The sequence below is a fragment of the Gossypium hirsutum genome, chromosome D07 (genome assembly GCF_007990345.1).
Source record: "Gossypium hirsutum isolate 1008001.06 chromosome D07, Gossypium_hirsutum_v2.1, whole genome shotgun sequence".
In the NCBI taxonomy this organism is placed as follows: Eukaryota; Viridiplantae; Streptophyta; class Magnoliopsida; order Malvales; family Malvaceae; genus Gossypium; species Gossypium hirsutum.
Genome location: NC_053443.1, coordinates 53,253,516 through 53,275,270, shown reverse-complemented (window position 1 = coordinate 53,275,270; position 21,755 = coordinate 53,253,516). Strand labels below are relative to the sequence as shown.

The following is a 21,755-nucleotide window of genomic DNA, read 5'->3' as shown; positions in this document are numbered from 1 at the left end:
CAAGTAGAATAACCCTAGATTCATTTATAGATTTATTCACTTGTGACATTCATAATATGACTTACCTCGATCCTAAGTAAGTGACAGATTATGTATGAGTGATTCATATACTTTAATGTATTGAAAGCTTGAGTTCAATTGGTAATACAACTGAAAGTTGGTATGTTGGATATATGACTTTTGCACGACGTAGCTTTCATTTACGATAGTAGAATTTATAACTCAATAAAGGGTAAATGATATCCTCTCATTGACATTATAGGATAGATGGAAAAGTAGCTTGGTCATAGGTTATTTGTCTAGGATGAATTATTTAATTACTATTTATTAGTAATTGACTTTTTCATGAAAAAAGATATAACGGTTACCATGAGATAAAATAAAAACATATTAGGTGAACTAATTTAACCCCAAAAGATTAAAGATACCTTATGAGGGTAACAAACATATGACAAGTTTATTGGATGAGTGTTTTATAAGTAGCTTTCGTAATGATATTTAATAGGGAGAGCTTAATTATGGTACTTTAGTGAAACGACACTATGACTAAATAATGTTGTAATTAACAGATAAATATTCGGAACTTAATTACAAATTATTTGAACCTTAATTATATATATTCAATCTGTCCCTTTGTTAGCTCGATATAACCTTGATGGTTTGCATTTGAATTGATGAGATAAAATAAATAAATAACAACTAATTAGAGGAATAAATTGCATGTATCACTATATGCATTTAATACGTTTTCTGGCAATGCGTTAGAGATTGCTTAGAGATTAAATTAATTTCTTTGAATTATTATTTAATTTTTTGTAATTAAATAACTGAAGTTTTCAAACATGCACAGATGGGATGAAGTTTAATAAATTTCACCCCATCTGTGCATGTATCAAGTTTGAAGTAGAAATTAAATTAATTAAGTTATCACAGTTTTAATGAATAAATTAAATTAAATTTACTTACTCATATATTCTAATACGATAAAATTTTTATGACTTTAACAAAATTAGAATTTAGTTGAAAAAATAATTTAATTAAAATGAATAATATTTTGGGAATAAAAAGTTATTTATTGGGTTGGTTAAATTATATGAGTTGATTTAAAGACCAAATAACACATATAATTATGCCAATACATGAGACAGGCCTAATGACCCATCTGGCATGCAATGGGTGGCGACCTTAGTCCCAAGACAAGCTGCTACCACCGCCTCTATTGATAAATAACTTTTTATTTGTATTTTCTATTAAAATATGATTATTTTGTTTAACCTTATTCAACTAAGACTCTTATGATATTCTGTATAAATAGAGACCATTGGCTAGGTCAAACACACACCATATTAAGCGTCAATACTTCGTCAAAATCTAGTGATATTTACTCTCCTAAATAAATTCTATATCATGGGAGAGTTCATTTTTGGTTTCTAACATTTGAGAGTTATTGATAATCTCACTGAATATCAATAAATTTTTCATAAGTGTTCATCAGTTTATGATTAGAGCCCATACTTTAAGCAAGTCGAGGTTCGAGAATAGTAGAGAAGATCATATTGATCGAAAATTGAAAACTTTCTTTACCACTTATTCATAAACAAATGTACGAATGAGGTAAAGAATTTATTACTATAAATAAGACAGCCACTCAATTTTAGGAAAAAAAATCAATTTTGATTGTACAACAAAATCAACTATACCAAAATTTTTCAACACTTACTACTAACCCTATACAATAGGAAGAGGGGTTTGCACCAAGCTCCTTCATTGTATAAACTCTCTCCATTAGTAAGACTCCGAACTTACACTCCACTATCTAAACTCTAATCAAACCTCACCACAACTCTAAAAAAAATTAAAAATAAAAATTTAACGACCTCTAGTGATTTTTGGCACCCATGTGAATTACTCTAACCCCTTACGCCACATATTGTTTCAACAACATATGTTTTTCAATCTACATCGGTGTTTAGATTCCAAGAATAGAGGTTTTCATATTGTTTATCGAAAGGAATTCTAGGGTTTTATTTTTTCAAGTTTCTCCTTAGAGAGAGATTCCAGAAACTTATTCTTTAAAAATTCTTTTCTAAGATCTTGTCGGGAAATATTTGGTGAGAAAAAAAGATAATTCTTAGAAAGAAATCGAGGTTCTTTAAATTTATTTGATGTTGAACGAATTTAACCCAAAAAAAGATAAAAAAATTAATAAAAATTAAATTATATCAACTAATTAAATCGATTTAATCGAAAATCAATAAATTCTCTATTTCAATATCATAGGTAACATTGAAAATCTAATCAAATCCAAAATCAGAAAAACCGGTCCCCAAAACTAAAAATAAGTCCACATCTTCTGTAGTTTGCTATTCTCTATTGTGATAAAAGGAGACATATTAGAAGTAACATCAGCTAACACAAGACATTGTCTCAAACCTTGGAAGTAGCTGAGTTCGGAGGAGAGACTAAAAGATTTCATCAATCCTTGGATTGCCTTGAGAAAGAGAAGAAAGAGTCATAATAACCTTGAACAACAAAATGAGCATGAAGAGGCATAATACCTTCTGACCACAAGTAAAAATTAAAAGACAATAGCCATATGAGAATTTAAAAAGCTAGCTGGCATAAGGTGTGCTTTCTCAAGTATAAAATTCTTTTTTAAATGTTTTGTGGGCCTTCTAAAACTAAATTAGATTATTGGTTAGGATTTTAAAATTTATTTACACTAATATTGTGATATCTTAATCATACACGTCATTCTGCATTGACAACAACCGATTAAAAAAATTATCCATTAAAAAAAATGTTTAACAAATTATAATATCCCCTTTATTACAAGTAAAAGGAGAAAGAATAAATGAAAAGGATCCTTTTATAAAGCAAAGCGAAAAAATAAAAAATAGAAAAAAGTTCAAACTAGCCGTTACCATATTTGAAGATCCAAAAAATCAAAAGACAAACACGCTCCTTCCATTTTCATCTCTTCTCTTTCCTTACTTTCAGCTCCTCTGATTCTTATAGCTCAAAGCTCCCTCTTTCTCTTTCACTTTCTGCTATTCTTTCTAAAAAAATTCTCACATTATGTTCACTGAAGGGTTAGACGAATCTGCAATAAACTGGATCAACCAGGTTTTCTTTTGTTTTTTTTTCCCTTTCTTTGTTTCACTTTGGTTTCCTTTGATTTTCAATTAAATTTTGATTTTTCTTTTGCAGGGAAAAGAAACAGATCAAGAACCCAGAATTAGATCGCCATTGACTGAAAAGCTAGCACCTCACGACTCATTCCCCAAATCACCTCTTATTTACAACACTGCCACTCTTTTATCTCCCCATGTCTTGCCTCCTCCTCTCAAATTCCGCTCTGGCTTGCTTGGACCTCATAGTGTTATAGCTCCTGCTCTCCATGAAGATGACGATGACAGCAACGAAGACGAAAGCGTAGCTTCGGTTTCTGATGATATTTCCGGTGGAGATGCTGGGAATGGGATTTTTTCTGATGAGGAGGAGATGTTTGAAAGAACAAAGTGTAGCTCAAAGTTGACTAGAGGGTTTTCAAAGCAGGATTTGAAGGTTGAGTTGCCTGACACTAATAGAAGATTTAGTGATGGTGATCTGGGTATTAAGGATTTTGCTAAGAAAGATCTTACTTCAGCTGCCACTGGAGGGGTTAGTTTTGGACTCCGGGAACGAGTTCAAATACATAATGCACATGTAAGGAGTCTTCTGGCATCTTTTTTTTTTTCGTGTGTGTGCGCGCGCGCTTGTTACCTTATGTTTTACTTTCCCAAATTGTAAAAGCAATGCATTTGAATCTGAAATTATGATTTAATTCCTCTCTGCAACAGTCATGTATGTCTATATTGGTGTTAATATTGAAACTATCAAATATGGTTTTGCTGCTTTTACTTCATATCAGATTTTATTTTAATCAGGCTTTGCCATGAATAGAAGATTATCTAGTCACTTAGTGGAATGGCTAAAACTTGTCTTTTGTCATGGTTGTTTTGCTCTTTCTTTATGGTGATTGTAGGGAACTATTCGAGGTTATGTTAACAATACATTTAAAGATGTTGAAGATTTGGGGACACCAAGTGCACCTCCTATATTGGATATTGGAAGAGAAGGGAGTGATGAAGAAGAAATTGAGCAAATTCAGGATGGAACCTACAAGCCAGTACAAGCAGATTGTTTTGATGTCAGTGCAGAAGGATTACCAGTTTTGAAATCTGAGTCGTTGAGTTGCCCTGAACTTGCTGAAGAAAGGTGATGTAGTTTTCAGTTTCATAAGGCACAATTCACATGGAAGCCTCTCATGTCTTTGGCCTTTTTTTCTTTTCTAGTTTAGTTTGGATTATAGTACTATTTCTAATATTTCTTAACATTGTCTTACGCAGAGTAAATGAGACTGCAAATACAAACAAAGAAGAAAAGATGCCTTATTGGCAAAATAACATGTCTGATGACTTGCATCACTATAACGCCAGGTGCAATCTCCATAGAGTTTTATTGAAAAAATTGTGTTGTAAACTAAGTTGATGTTTATTGAAATTTTTGTGTTGAAAACTACTTATCTCACATTCCTTGTTTTGCAATTCTATTGTTCCAGTGGTCAATATGCATGGCAGACTTTAATTGCTTATGATGCATGCATCCGGTTATGTCTATACGCATGGGCAAGAGGCTGTCCTGAGGCTCCTGAATTTCTGCGTGATGAGTGCCTTCTACTGCGAAGTGCCTTTGGGTAGGTTCCTTCTCTTCTTTGGAACATAAATTTGTTCCCATTAGCCTTTCAATGATCTCTCAAGTCTCAATGTGTTTTAAACATATAGGCTACACAAATTTTTGTTGCAACCACGAGGTGTACAACCAGTAGAAGTGAGCACTACTAAAAGTGTAGAACAAGTTTCATTGAAGGCAAAGAAGATTGTTGGAAAAATAAGAGTGGAAGGTAAGATCAATGTTGTTATGGGAATTGTATATAGAAATTTAATATTTGGAAGGACGGGAGGGGCTACGAAATTATTGCTTGTTATAATAGAATTTTTATTATTTTGTTACTTATAGCTTTATATTAGTTTTGAAAATGACTCCCATATCTTTTTAATCTCTTTAATTTGAGGGTGAAAGATAGATCAAAGCTCTTTCATAGGATGATTTCTTTTAGTTTAAAATCTAAGTTGTTCATGTTAGATAATTGCAGTGAAGAAACTTCGCATTATTCCGAGGAGGAAACTCAGGAGTATGTACTCTCAGCGAAGTGCAATGTACATGCAAGTGGGAGCAGAGTATGTGCGGCATGTCTCATCACTTGTGAAAACCGGCATGAATTCTCTTAAAATAGGCTCATTTCCAGTGGCGTCTGAAGGTTTGTGTTTGTTATGATATAATATTTAATGTATTTTAGTTATTTTATAACTTTGAGCTTAAGATGAAACTGACATCTAGAAGTGTAAATCAGACTGTAGCTTCCTTTTTTTTGGAAGTTATGCTTAAGCTGGTTAAACACTTGTCATAGCTAAATTGTTTTACAACCAATTGAAATCTACCTACCTCCTAACAAAATGTTTCAGCATGTCTCCTTCTCTTAACAAAGATAGGGACTACACATATTGTTGGAACTTCCATATCATAATGTTCTTAACTAATATGTTATTTTTCATATTTACAGAGCCATTATCTTGCTTATTCCAGCTGAAGAGTGCTACAGAAGATACCAAAGTTGAACCAAGTTCAGCCATCTGCTTGCACCCGGGGGGTGGTGATTACCATGTCTTGTGAGTTGCTATCTTTTATCTTAGACTTAGGCTTGTACTTTGGCCGACAGGAAGTCTGTGTATGCCATGTCATAATTGATCTTAATATTCTGTGTCACTCTGTCTAAGTTAACATAGCTTGGCTGTGTAAATGAGAGACCTTATCTAAGATGAGAGTTATGCTTTGAAAAGTAGAAAAATCTTATACTTGCATGTGCTTTTAGTTTCCCAGAGACTGAAGGTGATGCTCTTTTGGTGGAAGTCCAAGACAAGAAGAAATTAGTCCAGGGAAGAGCAACAATACCAGTTTCATCTTTGAGTGATAATCCTGTATGTATCATTTTCTATTTTAACAATCATGTTTTTGAAGGATGAAAACCATCCTTCATAATCTGATGTGCTCGACTGTTTCTGCAGAATGAGAGAATCAGATGGTGGCCCATATACCATGAAGATGAAGAATGTGTCGGGAAGATCCAGCTATCAATTGGAAGTACAATTACTAGTGATGAGACGAGTCAGATAAAGGTATTATATTTTCCACATCTAGGACAATTCAATTGACTTAATTATAAGAACTAGATATGCTGCATGGAGTTCTCTTGAAAATAGTCCTTATTTTCTCGAATCAAGTTCCATTTGTCCTTTCCTAAACCAGAATTGCGTTCTTCTGAATGACATACAAATTTCTTTTTGCTTTTTTTTTTTTTTTTAAATTTGATGCTCATTTCATTAGCAGTTAGCTAATTAGTTCCATTATCTACAACAAGAATTTTATTTCACGTGCATGGATAGTTGTGCGGAGCTGGACTAAATTGTTTAAGTATGTCAGTGTCTGAAAGCATACAAGTGAGCATGCATGAGTATATTTTACCTACTGTGTTTTCCATCTTTTTAGAGTGGGCCTGTTGTGGAGACTCTAGCGTACGATCTACTCCTTGAGGCTTCAATGCGTGCACAATGTTTTCATTCCAGAAACTTGAGGTTACAGGGACCATGGCAGTGGTTATTGACTGAGTTTGCTGACTACTACGGAGTTTCTGATTCATATACAAAATTGAGGTATGTGATCTACTTATTCTTGTTCAGAAATATTGTGATTTCTATCATACTCCTTGCTCTCTCCTTGTAATGCTTTAACTCTTTTGGTTTCTTGTAGATATCTATTACATGTCATGAATGTAGCCACACCAACAAAAGACTGCTTAGAGCTTGTAAATGAGTTGCTTGTACCCATTTTAAAGGCCAGGAATGAAAAAAGCTTGACAAGACAGGAGGTAGGCATCTCTGGTTACAGTTTTTGTCAATTTCATTTGATCTAATGAATTTTTTTTCATATTGCCTTTTAAAATGGTGAGAGAGTTGCCTTTAAAGTACCAATTGTGTTTCTAATGCTAAGTTATTTTGAAGTTTCAAAAGCTTTGACTGACAAATGAACAGAATCACTAATTTTGGAAGTGAGGTACATTAGGTTGTGTTGCTTCCATTCTTTCTGAAAATGAAATGTGTTCCATATTTATATGCATCACAATTTTCTGTTGTGCCAATAAGGTAAAAGAGAGTAAATTATTTATTAGAAAATTACACAAGGTTATACTAGAAAATCACACTAGGTTTCACAAACAGTCCCACCTAAAACTCAACCTCACCAGAAATTTAATAAGATTCGGCAAATTAAGCCTACAATTATATCCTATAAAGTATTGAAAGATAAATAAAAAGTGATAAAAAACACATAAAATTTAACGAAAATTTGAAAATTAAGTTTGGGGATGATTCAAAGGTGGAGAAACCATCCCTATTTATATATAGTAGGAAAATTTGAAAATTACGCTTACGTCTTTAGACACTACCAAATATATTTTACTGCAAAAGATATAAACAAAATATTACAAATAAGAAAGGGAAAAAGTTGCCTTATGAAAAATATGACAAGTTTGGGGATAATTAGAGATGGAGAAACAATCCCTATTTATAGTAGTACATAATCTCCAAAATTTTGTAGTTTTTAGATGTAGGATTATGCTATTTCAACAAATCTTTACTTTAACAAAATTCTAAATTTTCAATCTCCTTGCAAAACAACATTTGATAGTGTCTTCAAATTTTAACCTTCAAGTTTTAACATTGATCAAGTTCAAACATAGTTGAAACTTGACCACAATCACAACCTTATTAATCATATTGGCAAGATTCTCAGTGGTTGAAATTTTCTAGATTTTTACCCCACATTCTTTCAGAATCTCTCATGAAAAATGTTATGATGTGCTTCGTTTTTACATGATAAATTTGATTATTTGCTAACTGAACAACACTCTATCTATCTCAATGCATTTTGACATATTTCTGCTTAATTTCCAATTCTCCAAGCAACCTTAAAGCCAAATTACCTCTTTTACAGTCCCTTTGATTGTCATATACTCCGCTTCTGTAGTAGATAAAACAACTATTGACTACAAAGTAGACTTCCAACTAACTAGTATTTCATTGTCGTTTGTCTAGATCACTAGTATAGTCTGAATCACAATATTCAACCACACCCTAATTATCTTCTTGCCAAAAAATAATCTAATATCCATTTTATTTTGGATATATCGCAAAATCCATTTCACAGCTTATCAATGCTCATTTCTTGAATCATGCATATACCTCGTATGATATCTTTGACATGTTTTCTCGTTTTGCATAATTCTTTTACGACAGAGGCATTAAGCTTGAAGAGTAAGGGAATTGCTAACAGGTTTTAACTTTTCATTCATACCAAAATGCTTTAACAATTTTCTCAAATACTATTTCTGAGTCAAATAAAGTCTCTTCAAGTTTCTATCACGAGTTATCTCCATGTCAATAATCTTCTTTGCTTCTCCTAAATCTTTTATCTCAAATCGCTTGTACGACTACATCGGAGATTACTTTAGATTATACAACAAATTTTCAAGTTTATACACTAAATTTTCTTTAAGATTCCACAAAAATGATATTGTACTAGAAAATCACACTAGGTTTAACTCCCAAGAAAAATTCGAGGGGTCACAAACTATCTTATCTGAAGAGGGGAATAACCCTATTTATAGTAGTACAAAATCTCTACAACTTTGTATTTTTTAGATGTGGGATTATGCTATTTCAACATTTTCTACATGATGTAAATGCTTCACTGAGAAAACTTGTCTGCATGCTCTCTTGCAGAAAGGCATACTGCTGGGTTGTGAAACACAAATTGAGAGTCTCTTGGCAAATGCTTTTGAAAACTACAAATCGTTGGATGAGAAATCTCCCACAGGGCTAGCTGACTTGTTTGGACCAACCCAGGAGACTGCAGCACCAGCTCTAGCTCCTGCTGTTCAAGTATACACTCTGCTTCATGATATACTATCTCCTGATGCTCAGACCACGTTGAGAAACTATTTGCAGGTAATTCCAGTTCTTCAGTAATGACTAAACAAATCTCTCAGCCAGCTGAGCATTAATTTTTAAAAGTAGCCCTTTGGTACTGATAACTTATATAATTCAGCAAATGCATGAATATATTACTATATGTGTTCAATAGAGAGGAAATTTTCCCATGCATCTATTAGTGGGTCATCCCTTTTAACTGTCCGATCCTGTAAGCACGCTTTGTCTTGTTTGTTTTTGCCTTTTGTTTCTATACGCTAAGCAAACATATAATGCCAGTTATGATAACTTTTCACAGACTGCAGCCAGAAAAAGGTGTCGGAAACACATGATTGAAACTGATGAGTTTGTTTCAAACAACTCTGAAGGTTTTCTCTTGGACTCCATTACCATCTCAACAGCTTATTTGAAAATGAAGAATCTGTGTACAAATATTAGCAAAGAAATTCAGGCAGACATCAAGATCCACAATCAGCACATACTTCCCAGGTAATGACATATCTATATAGCACTGAGTTGTAGAAATATCATCATAACCATGTATTGATTAACTGATTGTTTCATGTCTTCTGACACAAATGCCTCTGCTCCAGTTCGATTGACCTGTCAAACATCACAGCTGAAGTATATAGCACTGAGTTGTGTAAGAGGCTTACCAGTTTCCTTGCTGCATGGCCTCCATCTTGTCCTGCATCACATGTTAATGAACTTTTGATTGCAATTGCGGATTTCGAGAGGGATCTTGAGTCATGGAACATCAGGTTTTTGAAAGAAATCTTATTTGAAATCTCTTTGTATAAGCTGGAATAAAATACTTCAAATTTGCCAAAAATGAGCACTAGAATCCTGTATGAGTATCTAAATTTGGGTTATGGCCTTGTATGTAGAGTTGAAGCTCTTTGTCTTACAAATTGTCTTGCCTGTTTCAGCCCTGTGCAGGGTGGAGTAGACTCAAGGAGTTTGTTCCACAATTATATAATGGTTTGGGTTGAGGATATGCAGCTTAAGTTACTCGATCTCTGTAAGGCTGAAAAGGTATAACTTGGGTTCTTTTTCATAAACATTATCAAGAATCTGAAACAACTTACCTGGAACTGTTGAATATTGACTTTGGGACATAATCATGTGCTTGTTGCAGGTGCCCTGGTCAGGAGTAACAACAAATCATTCAACCTCACCCTTTGCTGAAGAAATGTATGAGAAGATCAAAGATTCCCTTATTGGATATGAAGTGGTTATCAATCGATGGCCTCAGTACTCGCTGGTCTTGGAAAATGTAATTACACTCTCTTTCTCTTGCGGTTTATGTCTTTGAACATGTGTGTGCATGTGCTAGATGACCGCAGTACTCTCTCTCTCTGGTCTTTGAACATCTATGGTTAACCATTTTGTCATCTACTGACTTTGCATAATTTTGGTTTTACATGAAGGCTGTTGCCAATGTGGAAAGAGCCATTATTAAAGCACTAGAGAAACAATATAATGACATCTTGACTCCTTTGAAAGATAGTATTCCGAAAAGACTTAATATGCATGTCCAGAAGCTGACAAGAAGGCAGTCGACAGCTCTATATTCGGTTCCCAGCCAAGTAAGTGCAACATAACCAATATAATTAAACTCCAGCCGATTGTGTCAGCATTGAATATAGCTCTTACCCTGTTACTAATGGTTGCAGTTAGGAATTTTCCTCAACACTGTGAAGAGAATTCTTGATGCCTTGCACTGTAGAGTGGAGGATGTGTTAAAGTCTTGGGCAGCTTGTCTGCCCATCACAGGAGACAAGAAGTCACTGTTTGGGGAGCAGATGAATGGGATCAGTGTCATGTTGAGAACAAAGTACAAAAATTACTTGCAGGCAACAGTAGAGAAGCTTGTTAACAATGTAAGTCCTATTTTAATATGATTTCTTGTATTCTTTCTTTTGCTACTTGAAAATGGAAAACACTCAAATCAAATGGCTGTTTCAGACACAAGCAAATAGAAATACGAGACTGAAAAGGATACTTGAGGAAATAAAGGAAGAAGATGGAGAGGCAGAAATCCGTGAGAGAATGCAGATGCTGAGTTCACAACTGATTGACTCTATATCTAACATAAATGAGGTCTTCACAAGTAGGATATTTGTAGCAACCTGCCGCGGATTTTGGGATAGGATGGGACAGGTGAATGAGAGAAACCTTTTAGATCTTTTTAACTCTATCTTGTTTTCTCACATGTTTCAATTTACTATTTTCACCAGATCGTACTGAAATTTCTTGAAGGAAGGAAGGAAAACCGAGTGTGGTATAATGGATCATACTATGCTTTGGGGGTAAGTCATCTGCTTATATACACATGTTCATGTTATTGAAAGTCTTTTTGTACTGCCAATTATGTTACATGGGTTTGGGTAAGTGTCGGATACAGACATGTATGAATACAAAATGAAGGAGTCCGGATTTGCAGTGGTTATACAACGGTTTTTTTATGTTTTGTAGATACTGGATGACACCTTTGCATCCCAAATGCAGCGGTTGCAAGGAAATCAGCTCCAAGAAAAAGATGTAGAGCCGCCTCGATCGGTAATTGAAGCTCGGTCTATCCTCTGCAGAGAACCGGCTAATGCAACGGATTCATCTACCTACTTCTACGTTTAATACTAATACTGTTTTGCATATTGTTAATATACGTACAGCACAAAGACAGTTTCCAACTCATATATTCTTTTTGTATATGTCAAAATATATATACCCAGATGCTGCCCAAAAACGCCATTAAATCATTCTTATGTTTTTCATATTCAAAACATCTTGTATTCTTTTTCTGATTGAAATTACATTGAAATAAAAACAGTTTCTCAGCTTATCTTCTCTGTTTCATATGCAAGGTATATATTGTAACTATTGCCTTCATATAATTTTCATGTGTTATAATTATATATTTCGAAATCTTTTTTGAAATCGACTTTATATTTTAAAAAAACGAAAATGGAGTCGTCACCAATTACTTTTAGGAGGTGTGATTGGGTTACCTCAAAATTTGATCGTTTTAATAAGAGATTTAATTTGCTAAAACAATGTTTTTCGGTCTACAAAATCCAGAAAATGGTTTCGGGAGTTGGTTACGCACGAGGAAGGATTAGCACCCTCGTGACGCCCAAAATTGGTACCTAGTTAATTACTTGCTTAGTGTCGAGAATTGAAAATTTGAAAAGAGTTTAAAACACGATCTCACTTTGCATAATACTATTTTTAATCAAAACATATGAAGGTCCTCTTATCTCGAGGCAACAAAAGGTCACACCCCGTGAGTTAGGACATGACATACCGAATTCTTGAAAATAAGCTTACTTTTTATTTTATTATTTAATTAAATCTCGTGCATTTTAATTTTAAAAGGGATGTTCGATTATCTAAGGTCAAGAAAAAAGTTGAACCTCATAAGTTAGGGCACTACTTCTCGAATCTCCAAATACAGAACATTGCATCTTAATTATTTCTTATAAGTAGTGTAAAAAACGGATTTACTATTTAATATGATACGCGATTGAGCCATAGTGAGGAAACAAATAAATGTATCTAAACTTAAGGGAAAATATGGTAGGAACTAACATAAAAATAAAACAGTCACGCGAATAAAGAGAAAAGATATCGAAATGATCATGGTAAAAATGATAATAAGTAGGTAGCTGAGATCACGTTGATATAATAGTAATAATGCAACACAAATTATTTATAATAATAACGATAATGATTATGACATGATTAATATTTTATAATATAATGAAGAATAATAATAATAGTGCAACATCAATTTGTAATAATAATAGTATAATAATATGCATAATAAAATTTAAGTGTCATAGTAATAAATTATAATACTAATATGCGTAAATAATAATAATAATGAAAATGATAATAATAACAATAGTAATAACAATAATAATAAATAATCTAATTTTTTGAAAATACATAAAAAGTAATAAATGAATATATAAATGAATAATGGAATAATAATAATAATAATAATAAAGGCAAACTAAAAAGAAATGCACAATAAAAAGAAAATACAAAAACAAGGCCAATTGTAAATATAAAAAAAACAAAGGAAATAATAAGTAAATGAATAAATAAAAAAGTGAATACTAATAAAAAGTTTGATTAAAAGTTGAAAATAAATAAATAAATAGTAAAATAATAAATGACATAGTTTTTTAAAAATTAAAATAAAAAAATTCGAAGTTAAATAAACTAAGGATTGAATTGAAATCGGAATGAAATTAAGGGGTATAGATTGTAAATAATAATAAAATAATAAAACAGAAGTAAGAATCAAAATAAAATGAGCGAAAATAACCAGGGACAAAAAGGGAAATAATCTCAAATCCCCTAAATGCACCGTTTCACGAAGGACTAAAATGAAACAAAACAAAAATTAAATGGTAAAATTTAAAAAAGAAAAAGAAGCGAAATAGGACTGGATTGAAATATCATTTAAAAGTGGAAGGACCGAAAGCATAAATAGACCATTAAAAAACACGTGGATCCTTGGATCGGGTCGGGTCGGTCGGATCTGGTTCGGCCTAAAACGACGTCATTTTGGTGTTTAGGAAATAAGCCCAAAACAACGTCGTTTTAATGGGCTATAAAAGTAAAAAAAAAGATTTAAAAAATCATTTTGCATCTATTTAAAAAAAAACTTAGAAACCTTTTTTTCTCTAAATTTTCGAAAATCCGGCCTAGGGATGCGGCGAGTCCTACGTCGGCCACCAGTCGCCAGTGACGGGCTCTGCCGTCCCCAGTGGCTAGAAAACGCCAAAAGACCCCTCTTTGAAGCCCATCACCTGTAGAACGTAGATCCGAGACTGAAATCCCTGAAAGCCTGATCAAACTTGACAAAAAATAGAGAAACGTTTCGTTTCTCCTCTTTTTCCTGTGCGCGACAATGGTGAGTTTCTTACCCTTTTTTATTTTATAATATATATTGAACAGATTAAAAAAATAATAGAAAAAAGGTCACCTTCGGGTTTTTTGTATTCTGTTTGATTTTTTGATTGCTTGTTTTTTATTTCTATTTCAAAGAAAAAAAAAACCTTATTTTACAATTTGCTTTAGGCTTTTTTATAGCCATTTTACAAGATATTTTTTTTATTATTTCTACTGTTCTTTGCGTGTTTTGCTTCTTCTTTGCAGGGGTGGTTGAGGGAGTAGAGCAATTGATGGCGCTGACGTGAGAAGAGTGGGGGCGGCAGGCTAGGGTTTTAGGTGCAACAGTTAGGGGTTTCTTTTTTTTTCTTTTGAATACTGTTTAGATTTTGGGTCATTTGGGTTTTCTGATTTGGGCTTGCTATTTTTTTTTGTAAATGGGCTATAATTGTAATTTGGACTATGGACTTTAATATTTTGTTTTATTTATTTTTTTGGTTTTTTTTGTTTGGTTTAGGCCCGGGTGAAATTGGGCTTTCACAGCTGCCCTTCTTTGCTCGTTGTTGTGTAATGAGAATGGAGCAAAGACTGTTTAAGAAGGACGAATTTCGTTTGGTCTCGCCGAATCTCAACCTCTTTGGCGCTCCTCTTTTTCAAGTAACTTCATTCTAACCCACTCTAACTTCAGAGGTGTAGAATTTGTTGCTTCAATCTACTATACTGCAACTTCAGGGAGATAAGATTTGTAACTTGTCACTTTAATCTGTTCCACTGCAACTTCAAAGAAATAAGATTCACATCTTCAATCTACTCCACTGCATTTTCAGGGAGATAAGATTCGTAACTTGTAGCTTTAATCTGTTCCAATGTAACTTCAAGGAAATAAGATTCACATCTTCAATTTGCTCTACTGTAACTTCAGGGAGATAAGATTTGTAGCCTTAATCTGCTCCACTGCAACTTCAGGGAGATAAGATTGGCCACGATGATTTCAATCCATCCCACTGTAACTTTAGGGGTATAGGATTTGTGGTTTTACTGATATGTTACACCATTCTCTAGGGAACATGACCAGTAGAATCCATTTCATGGGTCTATATTTATGCCAAGTGATTAGGATGTTATGATCAGGATGAATTTAATGCTCATAACTAGATGTGTATGAATGATATTTGCATTAATGCAGGATGTCATTTTTCACAATTGATCCCCTTTTAATGCTTAGGTTGACATTGCTCGTTATTCTTTAAGGTTCTATCACTGACGCATTACTCTGCCCTCTTGTCCAGCTAGTATCTTTAACAGAAAACCTGAAGAAATAATTACAATTTAAACTATTCATTCCCAAACATTTCCAACTCTTAGATTTGGTTAGTTTTAACTAGTGGTCTTATTTCAGGTCCTTGTAGTATTTAAAAAACCTTTCAGAAGAATATGCATAAATCCTTTTACTTGAATATTATTTGTCCATTAATCGTTATTTTAATGAAAAATGCTTGAAAAAGATCGTAACAATTGACAAGTTTGAAATTTATTGGGAGCAGAGCTCAAAATGAATAGATTAATCAAAATAGCAAACATTGCTAGAATACAAAGTGAGTAAGATAAAACTAGATGCCCTAGATATCATAGCGTGAGCTTCTCCGCACTAACTTTTCGAAGACCTTTTTGAGCCTGATATGTGTTTAGGAGATCTAGAGTACTTTGTTGGTGTCCAAGATGCAACATTCTTCCTTCTGAGAAGACCCAACCATCACACGTTCAATCTTCAATCCAAATTTGAGCTGCCCTTTCTTGGGTTTTCAACTTAAACCCCTTTGGTCTCAAAGCACCCTTTGCGAGTTTTTGCCTTGGTCTCTCCCTTTTTTTTCTTTTTTTAGGTGAAGTATTTCTTGACTGAATCTAAATTCACTGGATTAGGCAGGTTTTTGCCATCCATCTCGGTCAAAATTAGTGTTCCTCTAGAAAAGGCCTTCGTTACCACATAAGGTTCTTCCTAGTTTTGCATCCACTTTCTTCTGAAGTCCTTTTATATAGGAAGGATCTTTTTCAATGTTAGGTCCCCATCATGGAATTCTCTAGGGCGAATCTTTTTGTCATAAGCTTGCATCATTCGTTTTTGGTACATCTGACCATGACGGATAGCTTTCAACCTCTTCTCTTCAATCAAATTCATCTAATCATATCGGGATTGGATCCATTCTGCTTTATCTAACTTCAATTCTAACAATACTCGAAGAGAAGGAATCTCAACTTCAATGGGCAAAATGGCATCTATTCCATAAACCAATGAAAAAGGCGTTGCCCTGGTGGAGGTCCTGATAGACGTTCGATAAACATAGAGGGCAAATGGTAACTTCTCATGCCAATCTTTATAAGTCTCAGTCATTTTCCCCACGATCTTCTTAATGTTCTTATTGGCTGCCTCCACCGCACCATTCATTTTTGGGCGATATGGTGGTGAGTTATGGTGTTTGATCTTGAATTGACTACAGACCTTTGCTATCGTGCTGTTGTTCAAATTCAATGCATTGTCAAATATAATCCTTTCTGGCATCCCATACCGACATATGATCTCTTTCTTCAAGAATTTACTGACTACTGACTTTCGACTTCGTGACATTGGTGTAGGAAGTGGCTTCTACCCACTTAGTGAAGTAATCAATGACTACGGAGATGAATTGATGCCCACTGGAAGCTTTTGGCGAGATCGGTCCAATGACATCTATTCTCCACATAGAGAAAGGCGATGGAGAAGTCATAACATGAAGAGGTGAATGAGGCACATGAATTTTGTCTCCATAAATTTGGCATTTATGACATCTCTTGGCATAACTGATACAATCCCCTTTCGTAGTGGACCAATAATACCCGAATCTCATGATTTGCCTGACCATTGTAAAACCATTAGCATGTGTTCTGCAAACGCCCTCTTGGACTTCTTCCAAAGTCTTCTTGGCCCCAATGGCGTCCACACATCTTAGTAGCACCTGATCCTTTCTTATTTTATATAGGATTTCCCTATCTAAGATATAGTCATTAGCCAGTCTCCTCAGCATCCTTTTATCATTCTCGGTCGTCTGATCAGGGTATTCACGATTCTTTACGTATCACAGTATATTACGGTACTAAGGGTGATCATCCTTTTCCTCTTCCTTGATGTTATAACAATGAGCCGGAGCCTCATAAATACTCATCTGGATAGGTTTTACATCCTCTCGTTTGTTCATTTTGACCATGGAAGCTAAAGTAACTAAGGCATCAGCCATCTGATTTTCATCTCGCGGAAGGTAGCAGAAGGTGATGTCATCAAACTCTTTAATTAACTCTAGGACCAGTCTTTTATACTCGATCAACTTGGGATATCTTTTCTCCCATTCACCTTTGAGTTGATAGATTACTAGTGCAGAATCCCCATATATCTCTAGCACTTTGATCTTACGTTTTACGACTGCATGGATACCCATAACGCATGTTTCATATTCTGTCATATTGTTCGTGCAGTCAAAATCCAATTTACTAATGAAGGGATAATGATCTCCGTTTGGGGATACTAGGACTGTCTTGATTCCGTTACTTATAGCGTTTGAAGCTCCGTCAAAATTGTTTCCAAGGATGTCTTTCTTGAGCACTTCTTCAGTGGTTGCAACATACATCAGATCTTCTTGCGGGAAATCAAAATTCAAAAGCTCGTAATCTTCTAGAGCTCTACTGGCTAGAAAATATGCTATTGCACTCTCTTATACTACTTTTTGGTTCACATAAATTATATCAAATTCTGAAAGCAAAATTTTTCATTGGGTGATCCTTCTATTTAAAGCATTTGACTCAATTATGTACTTTAGAGGGTCCATTTTTTAGATAAGTCAAGTTGTGTTGTACAACATGTATTGTCTTAGTCTTCGATTTGTCCAGATTAAGACGTAACACAACTTCTCAATTGACGAGTATCTTGTCTCCCATTCAATGAACTTCTTACTGAAGTAGTATATCGCTCTTTCTTTCTTTTCTGACTCATCATGTTGGCCAAGCACAGATCTCATAGAATTCTCACATACTGCCAAATATAGTATCAGTGGCTTATTTGGACTAGGTGGCATCAGTACTAGGGCAATGGACAAGTAATGTTTGACTTTGTCGAAAGTCTTTTGGCATTCTTCATCCTATACACCTGGATTATGTTTCTTAAGGAGACGAAATAGTGGGACGCATTTCTCAATTAATTGTGAAATGAATCGGGCGATGTAATTTAATCTCCCTAAAAAACTCCGAACCTCCTTTTGAGTGCGCGACGGAGACAACTCCTGTATAGCCTTGACTTTGTCTGGGTTGATTTCGATCCCCTTTTTGCTGACTACAACATCTAGCAATTTTCCTGACCTAGCCCCGAAGATACATTTTGCTGGATTGAGCTTTAGCTGAAATTTTCTCAACCTCAAGAACAATTTCCTCAGGACTTGTACGTGCTACTTTTCTGTTTGGGATTTTGCAATCATATCGTCGACGTAAACCTCGATTTCTTTGTGCATTATATCATGAAACAGTGTTACGATGGCTTTTTGATACGTGGCTCCTGCATTTTTCAGCCCGAATGGCATCACTTTATAGTAGAATATTCCCCATATGGTTACGAATGTGGTCTTTTCCATGTCTTCAGGATGCATCTTTATCTAGTTGTAACCGGAGAAGCCATCCATAAAGGAGAACAGTGAATAACCTGCCGTGTTTTCCACTAAGGTGTCGATGTGAGGCAACCAAAAATTATCTTTCAGGCTAGCCTTGTTTAAATCCCTATAGTCTACACACATTCGTACTTTCCCATCTTTCTTAGGGACGGGGACTATATTGGCTACCCAATCTGAGTATTTAACCACTTCTAGGAAACCAGTTTCAAATTTCTTCTTGACCTCTTCTTTTATTTTTAACAAGACGTCGGGCCTCATTCTTTGAAGTTTTTGTTGAACTGGCTTGCATTCTTCTTTTATGGAAAGCCGGTGTACCACGATATCAGTACTTAGACCAAGCATGTCTTGATACGACCATGCGAAGATGTCTTTGAATTCTTGGAGTAACTCAATGAGGTCTCGTTTTGTCTCTGCGGTGATGTAAGCTCTGAACTTCACCTCTTTCTTTTCTTGTCCGTCTCCTAAGGTCACAATTTCTACTGACTCTTTGTGAGGTAGAATCTGTTTCTCCTCTTGTTCTACCATCCTTAACAAATCAGGAGATAGGTTACAATTTTGGTCATCTTCAAAGTCTTAAGATTCCTCTAGAAACATATCTTGCTCAAAATGAGATTCTAAGTCAGTAGCAGCGCTGCTCATATCATTAATATCTGGAGAATGAAAGAATAAAAGAATATTTTCCAAAATGAGACACAAAGATGCATTTTATTGAAATAAAAATCATGGACATATGCCTTTTTTCACAAAAGGATTCTTATTACTCCCAGGCTTAGAGCAATAAGTGTGTTCTGAACATTACCCTGAATTAGTTCTAAAAATTAAAACGATCTCTTCCGCAATCCAATTGTTCAGAACACTTCCGGGGATATAAGGACGAATGCTTGACATGTTTTTCCCAATTCTTTCTTCAGATATAGCATTGATGCTCAAGTTTCCCAACATTCCTTCTGGGCTCTTTTTTTTGCCATTCTTCATTTAGGATAAATGATTTCTCTTGACATGAACGTTTTGGATATATGGGGAAAGGTCATCGATTCCCATTTGATCTCTCCCCCACTCAGTTGCTCTCTTCTTCTTTCTTGTTTCTTCTCCAACTCCCTCGTCTTTTGCCTCGAATCTAGTTTGTATCTTAAGCTAAAGCGGTCTCGTTTGTCTATCAGCATTGGTGCCTCAACTCTCCCTTAAAGGTATTTTCTGTAACACCTCTAACCCACATTCATCACTGGAATAGGGTTTCAGAGCATTACCAAAACTTATCGATCAAACAGACATAAATTTATACATTGATATCACATAATATTCAGGTCAAAAACCAATTAAACTCATACATAATGTACCTTATTTGAGCCCTCGAGGCCCAAAATACGTGTTAGAAACAAATCGGGACTAATTCAGAGACTCAGAGAATTTTTCGTAAAATATTAAAAATTTTCAAAGTTGCAGGGTTCACACGCCCGTGTGGTCAAGCCATGTGTCTCACACAGTCCAGTCACATGCCCGTGTGGACTCAAAATGCACCTTTAACAACAAGTTTACCATTCCCTGTAAGCTTGAACAATAAGCAACTAAAAAATCATTCGTTTAACCAATTCAAAACACATCCAAAATATGTCAAAACAATCATCCTAGGTGCCTAACAAATGTATCCTCATAGGTACCACAATTATATCATCAAAACATACCAATAAAACATCATTCAAATCCAATTTGTAAACATGCCAAATTCAATCTATTTTACCTATTTCATGTTCATTTAAACATTAACTTAAACTTGTCATAATATGACCTCAAACATAAACACATATTTATATGTATATAACCATCCAATATTAACTTATAATCTTATTTACAATCAATCCACAAAATGATTAATATTTAGACACCCTAGGTACATGCCGACACAAAAGGAAAAACATCACCACATTTGAGTTTGGAGTCGTTGTTGGATGCTGAATCGGCGATCAAAATTAAGTACCTAACCTGCACACGTTAAACAAAATCGTACACTGAGTAAAAACTCAGTGGTATTTCTATAATCTGAATATTTAAAAATAAAACAATATAATATGTATAATAAAATGTTAAGCACAATTGAACATTTAAAACCATACAATACTAAATATTCCATCACTTGCTATAGAAATAGCTTTTCACAATTTTAATCACATTTCATTTATGCAATTGCTTTATCCATAATTCAATTGCTTTATCCATACCATATTCAATTCACTATTCCACTTCATTTCTCATATCATTCCATTTCAATATAAATTATAAGACTTTATTATTCATTTACCCCTATTAACATGACTCGGACTCGGATGGATACACGGATCCAACCAAAATGCAACAGTTTGGCACACAGTACCTCATTGAATAATTTAAAGTAATAAATTTACACCCAGTATCTCATCGGTTAAACCAAAGTAAATTGGCACCTAGTGCCTCATCGAATTAATCCGTAGTAATAAATTGACACCCAATGTCTCATCAAATCGAAGTCGAAAAAGTCCCTGAACTCTTCCAATCCTATGGCATGCCATCTATCCGACCCAGCCCGATACAATTAATAGGGTTTCAATTCACTTTCCAAATACAACCAATATTCATTTCAATTCAAATAATCAATATATTCAATATATATACATCAATTTAATCAATATAAATTCAATAAATTCATCACATACTAAATCAATCCATTTCAATTGTAAAACACAATAATTCTCACCTTAATCACTTACCATAACATTTAATCAAAATACAACAATTAATAATTAGATTCAGATTATAGAAATACAAACTAGAAATTCCGAGCTATTCCTCGTCAACTTTATCTTTTCCCTTTTTAGTCGAGGATTCCGATATGACGTTAGCTACGAAATTAAAACAATTGAAATTCATCAATACAACACAATTCAATCTCGTATTTAATATTTCAATTTTTACTCAATATTTGCCTAAATTCCAATTTAGCCCCTAAATCGAGACTATTTTTATTTCTTCACTATCAATCTTAGAT

General features: G+C 34.3%; 1 protein-coding gene across 1 annotated transcript; it reads left to right on the top strand.

Annotated features, from left to right (window-relative positions):
- The first annotated feature begins 2,910 nt into the window (after positions 1-2,910).
- Positions 2,911-11,991, top strand: LOC107952714 (uncharacterized). The gene is made up of 22 exons (XM_041097835.1): positions 2,911-3,126; positions 3,211-3,708; positions 4,028-4,260; positions 4,392-4,481; positions 4,604-4,738; positions 4,827-4,945; positions 5,198-5,362; positions 5,666-5,771; positions 5,975-6,080; positions 6,168-6,278; positions 6,649-6,812; positions 6,910-7,027; positions 8,940-9,164; positions 9,445-9,635; positions 9,740-9,907; positions 10,076-10,181; positions 10,285-10,422; positions 10,577-10,735; positions 10,823-11,029; positions 11,115-11,309; positions 11,387-11,458; positions 11,625-11,991. The coding sequence occupies exons 1-22, from the start codon at positions 3,079-3,081 to the stop codon at positions 11,781-11,783; spliced, it is 3,513 nt and encodes a 1,170-aa protein (XP_040953769.1). The 5' UTR covers positions 2,911-3,078; the 3' UTR covers positions 11,784-11,991.
- The last annotated feature ends 9,764 nt before the right edge of the window (positions 11,992-21,755 follow it).

Excerpts from the sequence above, each read along its gene's own strand:
- LOC107952714 (XM_041097835.1), top strand. The coding sequence starts at position 3,079 with ATGTTCACTGAAGGGTTAGACGAATCTGCAATAAACTGGATCAACCAG. Across the intron at positions 9,636-9,739 it reads AATCAGCACATACTTCCCAG|TTCGATTGACCTGTCAAACA; the intron begins GTAATGACATAT and ends CCTCTGCTCCAG. Across the intron at positions 10,423-10,576 it reads ACTCGCTGGTCTTGGAAAAT|GCTGTTGCCAATGTGGAAAG; the intron begins GTAATTACACTC and ends TTTTACATGAAG.